The 19088-nt window shown below is 39.6% G+C and overlaps 1 protein-coding gene across 1 annotated transcript in view; it reads right to left on the bottom strand.

Annotated features, from left to right (window-relative positions):
• Positions 1–19088, bottom strand: part of GLT1D1 (glycosyltransferase 1 domain containing 1) — an 84622-nt gene that overhangs the window by 52954 nt on the left and 12580 nt on the right. The window contains exons 3-6 of the mRNA XM_050923536.1: positions 18555–18660; positions 12570–12621; positions 3472–3508; positions 2270–2326 (exon numbers count right to left, since the gene is read on the bottom strand). Of these exons, the coding sequence (XP_050779493.1) occupies positions 2270–2326; positions 3472–3508; positions 12570–12621; positions 18555–18660 (252 nt within the window). The remainder of the gene's footprint in view (positions 1–2269; positions 2327–3471; positions 3509–12569; positions 12622–18554; positions 18661–19088) is intronic.

Consider the following 19088-nt stretch of genomic DNA (forward strand, 5'->3'; position numbering starts at 1 on the left):
CTTTTTTGTCCCTTCTGGTCAAGCACCAAAGATTTAGCTCCCCTCACCTATGGCAGTTCAGAAATAGAGACCCTTTAAACTGAAAGTTTAAGAAGCCAGAACTAGTCTGTTATAAAGTGGCACAGAGCCACTGAAGTCAATGGAGCTACTTTAGTTTACATCAGCAGAGGATCTGGCCCTAACTTGTCTTTTGGACATACTGTGAAACCCAATCTCTTTTTGCAGGCTTTATTTATTGCTACTCATTTGGTAGTGGATTATGACCAACCATAGCTATATGCTAGAAACACTTTCTCAATTCTCATATAATGCTAATATATGTATTTGATCTGAGTTTAAAAAATTTAGAAGGGTCCCCAGAACATGGGATAGCTGTTGACTGCCAGATTACAGGGGGACGGGAGAGAAGAAATAACAAAGCTATAAACCCTCAGTTGCCACAACTCACTCTGCAGTCCTGATTTTCCCACCCCCCAAAAATTAGGCACACCCTTTGCTGAATCTAGTCTGCTTCTATGTATGTATTTATTTGTATTCAGATAAGGAAGTCAGTAAGATTTTTTTTTGTTCTTGGCTGACAAATGGCAAAGGTGTTCTCAGCCAAGAAAACAATTTGTGTTTCAATTTGAGAGGGGAAAAATTAACTTTCCAATTTTCAAGCTATATGAACTATAACTTTTAAAGAATTTATACTTACTGTTCAAATGATGTACTCAAAGGAGTCGTGCTCCAGGGGTTAAATGTATAGTAGGCATACTAATTCTAAATTAATTAATTAAATAGGCATTTTATCCAATAGGCAATTGAAAAATCCTTTAAAAATGTATCATGCTGTGTCTGGCACACACGTCTGCTTGTATGTTGTTTTCCCACCCCTGGTATTTCGCTGTTTGATTGTAAGTCCTTCAGACCAGGGACTATGTTTCTATATTTGTATAGTGCCCAGCACAATGGGGACCTGATTAAATATTTAATAACAATAATTAAAGATATGCAGGAAGTCAGTTTTCTCATCCCAGGAAAATTTTTGAGACTCTTAAAAACTTTCCACCCAAATCAGGACAAAGAGCTGCAATATTTTGTTTTAGAAACAAATATGCTCTCTGGAAACATACTCATCCAGCTGTAGATGCTGACTGAAATTGACATAAATATCAGTTTTAGAGCTGCATATCACTCAGCAGCAGCAGTGAAATTGAACAGACTCTTGCTGTCAGCCTGGGATCCATGCAAAGTTAATAGAAATCTACTCAATCCCACAAAAGATTTTGACAACTCAGCTAATTCCAACAAAAAAAAAGTTGTCTCTGAATTTTTTCAACCAACTCTAACAACATGCAGATTATGCTTGATTTCTAGGAACCCTAGGTCAGGTGCTAGGGGTCTCATCCCACTCTCATTGAAATAAATGACAAAATTCCCATTGATTTCAGTAGAAGCTGGTTCATACCCTAATTGCCTGTTTAAAAGACTTATTAATTTATTAATAAAACAATCTGTTATTTTCCTAAATTTTCTCCTACTTTGAAACCAAGTTTCAGCCCAGACTGAAATGTACAAGTTGGCACCATAAAGAGGTTGCCAGATAGTTTAGTGGCAACACAATGCCTGTCCAGAAGTCCAAGCATGCTTACCATTCTTGTTGAAAGTCTTCATAGTGAGGCCATATAGCATATAGGCATAAATACTGAATGATATCTGACCTCTCCAGGTCAAGAATTAGGCTCACTGTGGGAGTTAGATTGTGAAAGTTTGAACTGCTGTTTCAGATCCCCTACCCATCTCTTCTGTCATACTGGCCTCCATCACATTTCTGTGTATCACAAGCACGCTCAGATATCTGTGCTTTACTCATGAGTGAAATGAGTGTTATTGCCAACTACGTTTCCAGGGGACATTTGACCATATCTCATAGCCACTTTATTGTTTGGTGCAATTTCATTTTTGTCAGTTTAAGCATGGTTAAAGGCTGTGACTAGGAATACAGGGGTAGTTTGCTGCTGTGATTAACAAGCAAGGGCAGAATTCTGACTGCATGATTCTAGCTAGCACTGTTAATCCTTCATTTTCAAGAGCACTAAAAACCATAACTAAACAACAGATCAACTTACATATTCTAAGATCCCTTCCAGAACGGAAACAAAAACAGAAAATCATTCAAACAGATCAAGAATATGTACTGAAAACTTAATTGGAGGAAGAGGCAGCATATGTAAGCTATTATCTTCATGCACTTTGTTCAGAAGCATAAAGCAGTTTTACATGGTACCTGCATTTTGTAGAAATCTCTTCCAGTTAAAAGTTGCACTGGGTGTGGTCATAATTCCTAGATTCAAGGGAAGAAAAGGACAACATGTTTTATTGACCTAGGGTGGCAGAACTATAGCTCTTAAAGTCTTGTACTGAGTGAATAATGTCTTTGTCAAATACTCTAAATCCCACTTGAAATTGCTCCCATTTCAAGATTTCCTTTCCTAGAATGTACATTTCCTTGCCTAGAATTTCTGTAGCATTCAGTTTGATTTTTCCAATATTTATACCTTGGGCCAAATGCACTCAGAGGGTGCAACTCCATGGAAATCCACAGAGTCATGCCTACTTGCACCAATGTTGGTTTGGCCTCTTAATACTATGTTGTTTTCTGGATGTCTCATAGGTAGATTTTACTTGATGGGAAAATCATCTGGATTGGTTCTGAAACGTGGAATAAAAAAACATCATGCCTAAATCCTTTGATGTCACTGCTAAATTATATGTATATTTAATCTCTTAATAAATCTTAAACCCTAACCCCACAATACACATTTTTTTTAAAAGAAATCTCTTTAAAAGGCCAAAGTTAAACATCTAAAATTTTATTTTCACATTCTACAGTTGGTTAGTTTAGTAACATTAGCAGCAGCTGAAGCAGCCACATTTCAAATGCTAAGCTAGGTCTTAATTTTGATTAAATATTACCTAGATGGCATCATAGATGTACATGGCGCTTTACAAACAGAATGCATCACATTCCCTGCACTAATTGTCCAATCAAGGTTTTCAAAAGCAAATACTGATTTTGAGTGCCTCTGGTTTTAGAACACCAACTTGAGGCATGTTAAAGGGGCCTGATTTTTAGAGATTGGGTGCTTGGCACTTTTTGAATATTAGGAGTGAAGAGTTTATGCAAAGTTCATTGAAGTCTATGGAAGACTCTCACTGACTTCACCATGCTTTGGGTCAGGCCCATAAATATGTCATGTTGGGCAGCTGAAAATTGAGTCACCCAAACTCAAGAGTTCACCTGAAAATCTAGGTGAAATCTTGGCCTAATGAAGTCAACAGCAAAACTCTGACTCCAGTGGAGCCAGGCCATCATCTTGTATCTATTTCAGCAAGACTTCTGTATCACTTGAAAAATCCACCTAAGTAGGCATCACGAGGGTAGCAAGCTTCAAAACAAGCACATACCTTGAATATTTCAAAACTTACCTTGAGTCTGGATGTATATTTTGCTTCTAGCATCTGGCTTTAAAGAGAGGAGAGCAAAAGAGTAAATGTCATGGCTCATTCCCCCCAAAAAACTGTTCAGACCCAAAATAATCTAATGCAGTGATATGTTCAACTACATAGTTGCCCTTTGAGTATTGAGAAGCAAAAGAGACTACCTGTATTTCTAAAGGGTTTTTGACCATTAGAAAGGAACACTTCTGCAAGGTCAAATGCACATGAAGATCAGTGATTAAAATTAGGTTTAATCAATCTTTATAGTATCAACCAACCAATTTTGCACTTTGATACAATTATCAGATTAATATAAAACCTACTTTTTCGCTTATGCTAATGACACTTCTAGCATCCATTAGCCTGCTCATTGCATGGAGAGAGAGAGAACTAATTCTCGGCAGAAGGAAGGCTGTAGTTTCCAAAAACATTGGGACTAGCAGAAAAACCATAATTAGTTTAAAAGCCACAGAATCAGTTTCATCAAAGTGCATTTATCTAAAAAGGGCCTTTCAAACACACCAAGCAAGAAACAAAACCCCACTTATCTCTCACAGCATCTTTTGTCAAAGACTGCTGCTGAATATATATGGGCTTATCTACGTGTGAAAATTGACCAGCATAACTATTCTGGAATAACTATTCCGATATAGCTTCTGGAATAACTCCCCTCTGTGGACACTACTCCGCTTCCACAGGTATTCTGGAATAGCTATACAGTGCAGATACAGCTGTTTCCGTCATGTAGACAAAGCTTATGTGTTTAAACACGGGCTTGCTCCTTCACAGCCTACATTCTCTCCATAATTGATTCTATAGCAAATCAGGCTGTATAATATGCATTTTGCCATGAAAACAGCCAAGTAGGCCTTTGGTCAAGAAGTACCCTCAGGTCCTCTCTACAACAAAAAGGCATTGCAAACAACCAAAGGAGCAACATCTGTACAAAACTGTGTGTTCAAACAAAACCACCTTACTTACAAGCACTCACTGTAACACCTGTGAAGAGGCATTAAGTTCCCTTCTGGCTGAACTGGTGTAGTTAGTCTATGAATTCTCCCAAGATATCCCTGAAAGCTTCAGGGTTTGAAACTGCACAACAATTATGTTTTCTATCATGGGGCAAATATAACCCCCTCCTTTGCTGCAGGTACTACTACCCACATAGGGGGAGGTGCTGGCCTGGATTTGGAGGCGAGGGTGCACTCTTGTGAAGTACAGATCACTGGTTTGTGGTGTCTCCCTCTACAGCATGGGGCCTGAGGACCAGCTGCCATCCAGACAATCCTATCCGCCGTCTTTTGGAGGATACTGGCCCTAGTACAGTATTACGCTGTACTATAGAACTGGCTAGTGCTTCCCTAAATAGCTCAGACTGAGCATTGTGGAAAGGAGTTGCCTACTGGGGCAGAGAGTCCCTATATTATCCAGAGTTTGGCATCCCCAGATATAAGCAATTTAGGATATTCACCTGTGTCAGCAGATTGTGAACCTGCACATCACCCACCCTTAAGGCTGTCCTCGGGCCGCAGCCTGTGAAATCACAAATGCCAGTTTTTTCTCTTAATTAATTAGCATCTTAAAGTTGGTAGGACAACTCCCACCTTTTCATGTTCTCTGTATGTGTATATATCTCTCCTTACTATATGTTCCATTCTTTGCATCCGATGAAGTGGGCTGTAGCCTACAAAAGCTTATGCTCAAATAAATTTGTTCGTCTCTAAGGTGCCACAAGTGCTCCTGTTCTTTTTAAGTGCCAGATAGTGACTTTATGGCAGGAAGAGACACGCTGTTTTTAGAAGAAAGCCCCAATTCAAAAACAAATGTGAAACAACTGCACATATTGTTTTTCAGCTTTGTCCTATGTGACTGGCCCTCTCTATAGTTCAGTCACCACGTTCAGTTTCACGTACTGAAAATTAACATCAACGGAAACAAGAGAGAAAGTAATTCAAAAGGAAGTGGTATGTCATCAGCCAGAAATAGCCCAGTCAAGGGGATAGGAAGTTCACTGGAAGTCACTGAACTGGCTACTTCACAAACACTCCTCAGATGAACACCAGTGCTGTAATTAAAGGGGGGCTAGGGCTGACAAGAATTATGCTGTTTAGATTAGGTCTTTCCATAGTCATGGGCTGCACCCTACAGATCCTGTATGAATACTCTTATTCCATGAGCTCTAAAAAAAACCTAAAACTGCTTTAAGAGGTATGCAACAACATAAACACCTCTCAGATATACCGTAACAAATAACCTCTCATATTTATATAGCACCTGTCCATCGAAAAGAGCTCAAACACTTCATTAACTACATATGGAGAGCAATGTGGGGAAGAGGATGGCAACCAATTGTTCTGCAATTTGATGTGTGAACAAACTAGGGGAGTTGGAAATCTGGTCTAGGAGACTGAAGCAAACCCCTACAAAAGAGGCCAGGAGATCATTAGAGTGGGATTTTTAGAAGTGTTCAGCAGCATCTAACTCTGCTCCCCTTGAAATCAATGGTAAAACTCACTAACTGCAATGGGAATCTGAAAATCTCACCCTTAATGTCCACACAGAGCAAATAACTTCATTACACACACATGCAAAGGACCAAATCCTCAGCTGGCATAAAGTGGAGTAGCTGCACTGAATCTGATTTACACTAACTGATGATCTAATCCAAATATTTCAAGGACCTCACTGAAACCATGAAAAAGCAAAGGAATGCCAATTCAAAATCGGAGCTAACTGTTCTTACTAAAATGAAAACCGCAAGCATTGCCAAGAGCCCCACATGTATTTATATATTTTATAATGCTCTATGTACAGATTGGACTTTCTTGGCTCAGTATTTGTTCTTTCACTTGCCTGGAAATACCATAACTGCTTAGGATCTAGTATGTCACTTGCTTAAGAGCTAAGTTACAAACCCAGTGAGTGTACAAAAATACAAAGCCTAGCATGAGTCTGAAAACTTTCAGTTATGCACTGAAGTGGAAAGAAGTAACAAAGGATATATTGTAACCTAGAATATTCTTTATAAGAGCACCTGTGGAGAGCACACTACGTCAAATTATAGTTTATGCTGTCACCAGACCAGGCATTCTTGTTGAAACAAAGATTAATGAATGATGCATAGGTGAACTGTACACTGAGCTGAGATTATGAAAGGTTGGTTGTTTTTTAGGACCACAACCCCTTTATCTGCAGCCTCATTTGTCAGTGACACTGAAGAAACATAAAACAGGGAAGCTCTAGTCAGTACCAATGGGAACATTAAAGAGTGTCCAATGATAATACGTGTTTAAATTGTATCACCTAATTTAAATTCTTATTAAAAATGTACAAAATGACACCCTCTCATTTAAAATTAACTAGATTTTATATTACAAATCTGGTAAGGGATGATATATGTATGTATTTATTTATATCTTAGTGACTCTTTGAGGAGGTGAAAATTCACCATTGGTCTGTTCCTATGAGGATCTGGCTACTCTCAGAGATTTTTAAGGTCAGAAGGGACCATTAATATGATGTAGGCTGTGAAATTCATCAGGTAATATCTGCATCTAGCTTGTATCTTGTGTTTTAGAAAGATATCCCATGTTGATTTAAAGATGTCAGCATTCAGATCCTTTGTCTCCAATGGGAGCTTTTGGTGCTCAGATCTTTGTAGAATATACTTGAAAATTGCAGATTTGACCCCTGTTTTATTTAGCACAAACATAGGATTCAATTTCACTGTACTGTATGATATTTATGGTACAAAGATAATTGTATTGATACAGCTTTTTTAACCATTTCTTGATTTGGATACTATTGAAAGACTGTCTCAGAACTATCAGATATAAACTCCGAACTTATCTTGCTGTTACTTATAGGATGTGAATTTCACATTTCCATGTATATTGTAGAAGGCAAATCACATGGCCTTGTCCCACACAATACACAAACATGATATTTAATCCTCACACACACACAAAAACAGCATCATGCTACTGAGAGTTTGGCAGCTTTGTACTGTAGGACGCGTGTTACAGAATTAGGCTAAATTCTAATTCCACATTTTACATTGGCTTAATTGCATCCTCAATAGGTACACATTTCAAAAACCACCATTAACATGAGCCTGTCCTCTGGCTGCCTTCAGTTTAATTTATAGTTCCCTGGTGCAAATTATGCAGCAGTGTGCACAAGAAAATGGTAGACAGGGCCTGATCAGGAATCGTATTCATTCAAATTCGTACACTATATGGCCTGGCTCTTAAGTCTTGCTTCAGAATGTGCCTCAACCCGTGAGGACTTGCAGAATGGCACTCCTGCTGCTTTGGACGGAGCTAGAGCAGGGGCAGACAGTTTCAACACCACAGCTCTTCTCCTTGATCCCAATTCAGCGAAGCATTTAAGCACATGATTAAATCCATTGAAGTCAATGGGATTCACATATTTAAAGTTAAGGAACTAGTTAGGTGCTTCGCTGTGTAGGGCCCTTGACATAGTTTTTCTAGTAGATGTGTATATTTTTACTCTTGAGAGAAATTTGCCTATAAGGAGTGAACATAGGGGGAAATTGAGTGCATGTGAAATTGGCCACAGATAACATTTCTTTTGTTGTACTCTCCTTTTAAAAAAAGTGGGGAGGGGAACAGTTGAGTGGTGATAAAACTGCCATTGGAAAGCGTTTTTTCCCACTGAGATTACACTGTTGGAATAACAGACTGATCATAACCACAGGGCTTTTTACAATATTTCACGTACTTAGATTATGTATTATTAAAACGTAGTATTGTGTACTTCCTAATTAAAGATACTTTATCCAATACAATGAAAGGAGTTTGTTGGAGGATATGACCCTCTGAGCACCATACAATTTCTAGTACTTGCTAGGAATTAAAATTCTTAATTTACTGACTAACTAAGAAAGTGAACATTGGAGGAGTGATGCAGCTCACGTTAGTATGAAATAATGGGTAAGGAATCCTAATATTCGGAGGAGAATAGCACAGAAAAGTGCATTTGTGTTTCTCAGTGTTTGTAGTTGAAATGTCCACATCCTGTGCTTTTTCTTAGAGGATCGGGTGTTTTATTTGACATAACAGTACTTAAAAGCCAGGTCACTAGCCTAAGACTCGGGAGACCCTTCTCTGCCACAGATGTCCTGTATGCTCTTGAGCAGGTCACTTAGCTTCTCTGTGCCTCAGTTCCCCATCTGTAAAATGGGATTATAGCACAGCCATGCCTAACAAGAGTGAGGGAAGGATAAATACACTGAAAGATTGTAAGGTGATCCATTACTATGGTGATCGGAGCCATATGTACCTAAGATAGATTTTACAGAAGCAATTAGATGGCTAACTGCTAATATATTAATTACTAATAGCCAACATTATCTGTGCCCAGATAAAAATGACTTGCCTAAAGTTACCGAAGGAGTCAATGTCAGAAACAGGGTTAGGAATTCCAGAGTCCAAGTTTACTCCTTTCCCCAATCTTTTGTCCAGCTGTTTGTTTTGTCTTTTTCAAGTGTAAGCTCTTTGGGGAATGGACCATGTCTTTAGATGCTAGTATAGTGCCTGGCACATTGTGGTCACTACTGACAACAAATAATACAAAATTACTAGATCACACATCTCTTTGGGTGTCCTTTTAATGAACACGACAAAATCAGATTAAAATCAATCAATGGTGAAGAAACTGTAGACAATATTACTGTGCAATATTAAACTGTTTGGACATACGGGCTATACCTCCAAACAGTTTTCTGTTGGTGGAAGGAAGGGTGGTGAAGCAAATGCCTAAAGAAAATGATTGCATGACTATGGAAATTAAAATGGAAGAGATGGTACATGCAGTTAGTTCCTATTGCTGTTGGTGATTATTAGATCAGAAATAAGGGAACACGTGGAGAGCAGGAGAAGGAATGAATTGTAAAGAGACAAATACCCTCTTAAGAAATGCCTGGAGTCAGTCATGTTGCAGCTCATTCAGTCAGGCTAGTATATGCAAACGGTGCAAATTTTCTGAGTTCATTTCACCGTGTGAACAGTCCAGTGGCAGCCAAGGGATTCCTCTTGCTATCTGTAGATCAGTTTCCAAAGGAACTGCTGTTTCAATTAATGAATGGACCAAGTTCTGCTATACTGTGAGGGTGACTCCTAAACAAGCTTGCAATAATGTAAAGCAGTGGTTTCAAGCACCTGTATTTGGATCAAAATCACTCCCCGAGCAGAAATATTGTATTGTCTGGAGCAACTGGAGAGCAGACCTTTTACCCCAACCTCTTAAGCTATGCAGTATGTACTCCCCTTTGAACTTGGCGAGCTCTGCTGCCTGGTGTGGAGGATGGGTTGGGCCAGGTCCTCCACAGCTCTCTTTGGGTTTATTAGAGCTGCTAATGACACTAGCCAGGAGCAGTCTTTGTACTCAAGTGAGGGCAAAGACCACAGCTGTGCCCAGTTCCTTGTGCCTTCCCCATTCTTAAGCATCTGTGAAGGGTCCAGGTTCAGGCCTTGTATACATTTGGCATTGGCCCCAAATACAGCCATTTGGTGGCCAGCCACAAGTGTAGCTGCCCTAGTGCAAACACCAGTTATAGAAAAGGTAAGGAACGCTAAACTGCTGCAACTTACCCAGCTTCAAGCAGAGGTGAGCCCAACCATTACAAATAACAGCATTGCCTGGAAGGGAGTTGCAGTACTGCAGGTACAATGCTGGTTGTAATTGGAGGAACAAATACAGGCCCTTAAACTGGTATATTATGGGCCAGAGCCTCAGATGGTGTAATCTGACCTAACTCATTCAAATCAATGGAGGTTTATTAATTTACAGCAGATGAGGATCTGGCCTGAAGTTTGTAAAGCACTTCAAGGCCTTCAAAAGGAAGGTGTTATCGAAGTGCAAAGTGTTATTTTATTAGTACAGTGGATACTGTTGCATGATCTAAACTACTTCCACTCAAAACAAATACAAAGGTTATTTCCTTTTAATATCTTCCAGCACATGCAGTGCAATTATAAAACAAAACACACAAATGACAAAGAGGAAAAAATATGATCAAACTAAATGCTTCCAATTCTGGATTATTGGTGTTTGGGTGACTGCTCTACTGCTTTTCTATTTGAGGATAATTAGTGGTATTAGCTAAATTATATACTGGGCCAAATCTGTTCACTAAGAAGGATTATTTAAACAAAGCAAAATCTGACGACAATGTAATTACACTAAACCCATGCCTTCAGGCAGAATGCTCAGACAGAAATCGGCAAAGAGAATCACATTTCTTGCACAACTGATTTTGTCCAACCTCACTGTCTGATTTATTTGCAAGGCCTGTTTCTTAAACTTCTTTAATTTAGTCTCTCTCTGAAATTTGTGAGGGACTCACTGTAAAATTTCAATGTAAGTTTACATTTTTCTCTTGTCTTTCACTTTCCCCATTCCTTTGGTCGATTCAATATATTTTTAATAGTATAATTTTAGGAAAGTGGCCACATTCACCCATGGTAGGACTGCACTTGACTTCAGCTCAATTATCCCCAAAATGAATTTGGAACAAGACATTTAAGATCACAGCCTCACTCTCTCACTTTAATTCCTTTTTGTTTTAGAGACTGTGGTGGCTTTAATGAATTAATTTTGGACTAAATTCTGGACTATGCAAAGCTCAAGTAATCAAGTGGACACATCCACCTCACTAAAAAAAATTGGATGAGGCTACTGAACTCATTTCATATGTTACTTAAATAATATTTGAATATCAATCTCTAGAAGTAAATTACTTAACACCAGATCTTGGGAGAAAACTAATCCTAGCAATTAAGGGCCAGATCCTCTAGCCAATGAAGTCAATGGCAGAGCTATCATTGACTTGAGTGGTGAAGCATGAGGGCTTAGATGAATGTTACCACATTTAGGTCCCAGTCCTTCAAAGAGTTCCACACATGTGGATTCCTATGTCCACATGAAACTTCACTACAGTCAACAGGGCTACATATGGGGAAAGAGGTTTGCCTACAAGATCAGGACCTTATGTATTAGGTGTATGGACTTTCATAAATACAATATACATTCTCCAGAAACACCCAGTACAAGTACCAAAGAAAAAGCACAAACATTTTGTCCCCCAAAAATCTTTTGCTGACATCTATAACAGTTCAAAATGTATCTTTGAGCGTTACACAATTTTATTAGAAAACATTCCTTTTTAACAATCTTCTCCCGTTCCAGTAAAGATTAAATGTAAAGCTTACTGCAGAATTGAATTCAGTGTGGAAATACATACTTCATGGGGAAAAAAATAATGCTGCCTCTAATAGGACTGAGAGTGTTTGGAAGAACTGGGCAACTCTCAGTTAAATAATATATTCAGCAGATAATATATTATTCAATGAATTTTATTTTGTTGTTATTCATCCAGAACTACTGCTGATCAGATAATATCCTTCAAATAATTTGTCAAATAATGTATTTTTATCTAATGTTATATTACCACTACATTTATCCAGTATTTGGCCAACTGCAGCATTTAGCATAGAAAAGTTTTTAATTTTGTTTTCAGAAACTAACACAATTTTTTATAAGGCATTACATATTTTGGTGCTGTATACCTTTCGCAGCCTGGTAAATAGGGGATCTCATATTGCAGGGGTTGGCCAAACATTCATTTTAGCTTTGCAATTCACCTTAAGGAGTTTGTTTTAATTTCTGTGTTGAAAGAGCAAGTATTTACAAATTAATTTAAAAAACTGCTCACTGTAAATAGAGCTGTTTAGTAAAATTGTGGCAACATCCAGGGGCTTAGTAAATGATGTAAAAGGAAAGAACATAAACATACTATCAGGAGATACTCAAAAGGCAAAGGCTAGTTTTAATTGCTATGGAGCAGTACTTTAAAAACAACTATAAACTCTTCTCAAATAGAAAGGCTTTCAAATGTCAGACTTATCTGACCAGGCAAAGTGCATAAATATAAAATGTTTTCTCCTCCAGAAAAAAATCAGAAATACACAATATGAAGATTATTAAAATTCTCCCGCATTATTTAGAATTACATTTTATGGTAATGCCTAGTTGATAATGCTATAATAATCATATAAACATACCCACTCTGCTGCTGCCAGTTCCTTCATTTTCTCGGTGAAAGCCACTGCAAACCTAGTTAAATGGACAAAAATGGGTAGGATCATCCGCTTAAAGTCTTTAAATATAATAATAAAGGGGCACTTCAGAACAAAAGTATATAAGAACAAAGACTGGAAGCTGATAAAAATGATTACAGTAAGATGGAAATGCAGGAAGCAGGAATTCTATTTGTTTTGCCAAGTAGAGATAAAGTGAGGATTTATTGCATTGTGAAAGCCCAGACACTGGGGATGCCCACTGTCATTTATCCAGATTAACATAGTTGCCTCCAGGCTGTTCTTCTACTCCCAAGGTATGGTACACCTCTTTCTAATGAGAGAAGGAATCTGAAGTCCAATACAGTTAGGGCATGTCTACCCATACAGTGCTGCAGCGGCCCAGCTGTACCAATTCACACCCCTGAGCAACATGAGTTATGTTGACATAGGCGGTGGTATAGACACAGCCCGACATATTGCTGGCAGATCAGCCCAGCCCAGCAATGTGCACCTCTTTACCAGTGAGTACTTGTATAACACCCCACCTTCTCTTCTCTCCCGTCTCCTTTTTGTTTCTAAGCTCCTGTATCAATGCTGTTTACTTAAATCAGCGTTGATGAGAGAGGAACAGCTGTGCATCAAAAAGTTCACATTATAGAATATTTCCTTAATGGAAGAGGAATAAATAAAATTAATGAACAGGAGGACTAAATACATTAAATAAAGTAGAAAGATAGTCCACCGTTTAGGGTGCTAGCCTGGGACTCAGGAAACCCAGGTTCAATTCCTTCCTCTGCCACAGACTTCTTGTTTGGCCTTGGGCAAGTGACTGAGGGCTTAGCTACATGGTGCAACAATGTGCACAAAGGGGGTGTGAATTTTGAAGTGCACTGTGTTGCGCACTAACTGGCTCATGTAAACCCCGCGGGTGCATGTCAAATAGCTTCTATGTGCGTGTTAACATACTATGTTAACACACAGTAAGGAACTTGTAATGTGCATCAACAGGATCTGCATGGGCCAGTTAATATATGCCTCCCCAATACTCCTGTGAGGAAGGTAAGTAGTATTACCCCAGTTTCACTGATGCACAAGACTGCTTAAAGCCAGACTTTACAAAAGCGGTCTCTAATTTTGGGTGCCCAAATTCAGACTCACCCGGCCTGATTTTCAAAGGTCATGAGTATATCAAGCGCCAATTAAAGTCAACATCAGGAACATGTTTAATACCTAAAAGTTGTATGTGCCATACAGTTATCTTTTTAAGCCTCAATTCCGGAAAATATCCCTATTCAGAACAGCTCTTAAACACATACTTTAATTTAACTTTCAATCCCAATGGGATTTACTTATGTGTTGGACTTGCTCTCTTTAACTGGGTCCTTAGCAATAATGCTTTAGTGACTGATCCACTGGGGTCCTTAGTGACAATGTCTTAGTGCCCACTGGGACTTGAGCACTTGCACAGTGCTACCCTGAACAGAGCGGCTTCCTGAAATCAGGATGTAAGGCCTCAGTTCTTTTTTTCCCTTTCCCTATATTGAGGATAAAAGTATAGGCATTGGGGAGATGGGTTACCACATTAAATCTGTGATTCTGGGTTTGTCTTCCATAAAAGTAGTATAACAATTCTATCTTACTCTCTGTGGTTCTTATACTGCACCCCCATGGTATGTGGGTACCAATGGGTGAGGCACTCTGGAAAGTCACAGCCACAAAAATGTTCTTTCACTAGGAGCTGTTAATGTTGTAATTTGTTGGTGTGAAGTCACAACCATTCATTAGAAGTCATAGTGCTGAATTATTACACTTATTGTCAAGTCACAAGCCTGTTTTCATGCAGTTGCTTGGCAGTATCTGCTCTACACCATTACAATGCATTCCACATATACAATTTGACAGTTTAAAGGTTATTAAAGCCTTTGCAAATGCTTGTTTTCTCAAGTTGCATATGCTCCCTTTCAAGTTTTTACAATTATACTTTCAATACATCACATTAACAAGCAGAAAAACTCTTGCTCCCAAGTCCACAAAGTACTGTGAAATTGAAAATAGACCCTGGAAGAGTACAACCACCATTTAGAGGAATTTGATTAAAAATGAAACACTCATTATAAAGCTAGACACAGTTCAATACTTTGTTTTATGGAATTTGGTGGTATATTCTGCTGGACAAGTAATCGACGATTCATGGAACTTTTCTGCTTAGAACCCTGAAATCAATAATAAAAAAATCAATTTTTATTTTAATAACTATGCAATGAATAATACTGCCAGGATGATCTGTTCACCGTAGCTTCTAGAAAACTGAATTACCTTTCCTATACCGGAGAAAACATTATGAACTCTACAAAGCATGTGGTAATACATTTTGAAGCATCAGAACAAATCCAGCCTAATAAAATACCTTTAAAGTTCCTAAGCTAATTATCACAAAACTGCATTGACTACACATAGAAGCTATTTGACATATGCAATAGCTATGTTTTTGCAAGATTTCATATACTCTAAGTACAGAAATACAGATCTCAATGGAAAGACTTCAAATTAAAAAGAATAGGGGTCCAGTTTTTATAAAAATGTTCAGTTTGCTTCTGTCTAATGTTCACACACAATATTTTTGTATCAGTTGCCACACTATCTCTTTTCTCCTCCTCTTCCAGAGTTATTTACCACGGGTGTTTCTGAAATGAAAACTACTAAACTTCTAAGGCCTCAGTTCAGGTCAGCACTTAAGCATCTTCTTAAATATAAGTCCCACTAGGACTTACGCGAGGAGAGGGCAAACTTTTTGACCCAAGGGACACATCGGAGTTGCACAACTGTATGGAGGGCCGGGAAGGGAAGCCTGTGCCTCCCCAAACAGCCTGGCCCCTGCCCCCTATCCGCCCCTTCCCGCTTCCCGCCCACTGACTGCCCCCCTCAGAACCCTCAACCCATCCAATCCCCTCTGCTTCTCGTCCCTTGACCACCCCCTCCTGGGACCCCCCACCCCTAACTGCCCCCCGGCATCCCACCCCCTTCTCCCCCCCCACCCAATCCCCTCTGCTTCTCGTCCCTTGACCACCCCCTCCTGGGACCCCCCATCCCTAACTGCCCCCCGGCATCCCACCCCCTTCTCCCCCCCCACCCACTCTCAGTCCCTTGACTGCCCTCCCAACCCCTATCCACATCTGCACCCCCGACAGGCCCCCCGGGACTCCCACTCCCAATCCTCCCTGTTCCCCAACCCCTGACTGCCCCCCCAGAACCTCCGCCCCATCCAACTGCCCCCTCCTTCCTGACTGCCTCCCAGGATGCCCTGCTTCCTTACCCAACCCCCCCGCTCCCCGCCCCCTTACCAGCAGCAGGAGCTTGCAGCCGCAACAGCCAGCCAGAGCCAGCTGTGCTCTCCACACTACCCAGCAGGAGCGACAGGCCAGAGCACGGCCCGCGCAGTGGCATGGCTGCAGGGGAGGGGCCGGAGAGTAGGCTCCCCAGCCAGGAACTCAGAGGCCGGGCAGGACGGTCCCTGTAGTTTACCCATATCTGACTCAAGCACATGCTTAAATGCTCTCCTGAATCAGAGTGTTAGTGATAAATGATGCGTTAGTGATTGGTTCACTGAGACTTTGACTCGTGCCCATGCGAAGAGCTGATGTGAATAGAGATACTTTCCTGAACTGGAGTGTAAGGCCTCAGTTCATTCAGGTATTTAAGCATGTGTCTAACTTCACGCATGGAAGTAGCCCTTAGCTTCAATGCAGCTACTCAGGTGTTTAAATTTCAGCATGTGCTTAGTACCTTGCAGCTTCAGGGTTTAGAGTCTCAGTCTTCAGTGAGCTCCACCCCTGCATTCATGCAGAGCTTACTATAGAATCAAGGGCTACAAAGCCTATTCTGCCACCATTACTTAATGTTACCATTACTTATGTTGATTAGTACCATATTCTATGAATATTCCCACTGAAATCATGTTTTACTTGCATGTCAGTGGGATGACTCACAGAGTAAAGCACTACTCAACATGAGTAAAGATCACTGAATCAGCCTCCAAATAAACTGTCAATAAAAGTTAAATCAGTTATTACATTAATTTTAAAATACACCGCTACCTCGATATAATGCAACCCGATATAACACAAATTTGGATATAATGCGGTAAAGCAGTGCTCCGAGGGGTGGAGCTGCACACTCCGGTGGATCAAAGCAAGTTCAATATAACACGGTTTCATCTATAACATGGTAAGATTTTTTTGGCTCCCGAGGGCAGCGTTATATTGAGGTAGAGGTGTACCAATAAAAACGTACCAAGGTTTTGAAATACTCTTGAGTTCTAGTGCATGAAATGGAAGGTCCCACACCTGCCTCCAAACCCCACTAAAGTCAATGGAAAGATGCTCATTGACTTCGATGGACTTTAGATTAAGACAGACCCTCCTTTTCTGTCAGTGTAGATGCTGAAAGAGTGAAAAGTGTCATCAAAAACTCTGTTCATTGTTACACATATATTCTGATTCAGGAATTAGTTCCTGCAGTGTCTTGGATAGCTTTATAAGTAGCACTGGATTTTTTCTTTAATTGTAAAACAACAGGTTAACACGCAATACTAAATGATTTTTCCTGCATGGTCTATACTGCTTTGTTTATGCAGCTCTAAAAAGAAGCATATTAACAAAAAAAATAAAAGAAGAAAGAACAAAACCACTTTCAACTTGAGTCTCAGACACTACTGTCAAGTGCACTGTCAACGTGCCAGATGCAAGCACCAAATGAGCTACAGAAAAAGCTTTTGTGAGGCATAGGGGGAATCAGATTTAAGTCTGTAATGTACTGATCCTAATGCAAATACTTGTTCGTTGTGGTTTTGCTGAAATTAAACAGTTGGGCAGCTTTGAACTTGGACTGCAAATGCTGACGGAACGGGGTTCCCAAGATAGACATCATTCGTAGTGTAGAAGGGAGGTTAATAGAAAACAGACATGGAGCTTTAAAAGTATCATTCTGGGGCAATGATTGTTATTGTTTACTATACGTTTGTACAGGGCCTACCACAATGGGGTCCAACCCAGTTTAGGCCTGTAGGCACTACTGCAATAACAAATAATCATCATCCCGGTTTGGGGGTCAAATACCCAACTGTCACGTTATGTATGAATGACAATTCTGTGGATATCGTGGGACACTCTCAGCTGTGTTTTAGTCCTCGCAAACCACTGAAAATATACATTGAAATAAGTGGGGGCAGGTAACATTAATTTGCACTCACATACCAGGGTGATGAGCTTAATCAAAAAAACTAAGATATATAGATCACATTTTTGCAAGAGAAAAGACGTAACATCCCAGTGCAAACTCACTACCAGTCTACCAAAGAGCAATAAACTGCCAGAGGCTCTGCCTTAAAAAAAGCAAACCTATTATTTTCCAAAAAATTCTCCTCTCCCTACACACACATATCTGATCACATATAAATTAAATATGCTAGGTATTATTCTTACTGCATTTCTGATTATAAGATTATTACACCTTTTACCTGCCCTATAATATGATTTCCTCCTCACATGCACACATCCACTATTCTCGGGAACAGCTGTGGTTGAGCAGACAAAGTACAAGGTTAGATAATTAGGACCACAAGTTCCATTAACTTTTAATTGGACTTGAGCTTCTAACTAACATTGGTGCTCTGGAAAATCCCAGGGGTGTTTTGGAAAATCCCCAGGGCCCTTCCACCAGTTCCTTGTATGATTTGGGCAAGTCATTAATATGGTCAAATACCACAGTGGTGACTGCGGTATAAGAACAGAATGTTTACAGATTCAGTTTTACAAAGGGTTTGCTCTGTTCTTATTGAAGTCTATGTCAAACTCCCAGTAACTCTAGTGGTAACAGGTTCAGGCCTTTAATAAACACCAACCACAATATCTATTTATTATTATAATGATGAACAATAATCTTCTGCATAAACCCTACATTCATTATTACCTGGCTTCTTCTAACACTGCCCCCATCACCCTGTGTTTTTCTTCATGTTTGACATCTTCATTTATATCCGTGCCACCAAAGATGATCCCAAAAGGAATTCTACTTCCTACAAAATGAAAATAACTATGAGACAGACAGGCAGGAGAGCTACATGTAATCTAATAAGATTAGGACTTGAAGAAAGTACTAGTGAATAGCGTAGGTGAACATGAGATGTTATTCCTACAACAGTGTATATCTCCAAGCTATGTTTCTACACTCATCAGCACAGTCCTTTGATGACACCTGGTTAAGCTTGAATTTTAATGGGATCGTGCAATATGTATACTCTGTTACACACATGCTAGTCTATTATCTACCTGTAATGTTTTCTTAGGCCCTGCCTATACTCAGCCAAAAGGCTGTTTCAATAAATAGTTGGTTGGAACAGCCTGAACTTCCATACTCAGCTGCCTTCCAAGCATTTTACAAGCATTGGTTGAACCAGTTAGTTGCTACATTTGAGAAAAGGTCGGAGATAAGGCAGAATAGGTG

Source organism: Gopherus flavomarginatus, chromosome 15, assembly GCF_025201925.1.
Source record: "Gopherus flavomarginatus isolate rGopFla2 chromosome 15, rGopFla2.mat.asm, whole genome shotgun sequence".
Lineage (NCBI taxonomy): Eukaryota > Metazoa > Chordata > Testudines > Testudinidae > Gopherus > Gopherus flavomarginatus.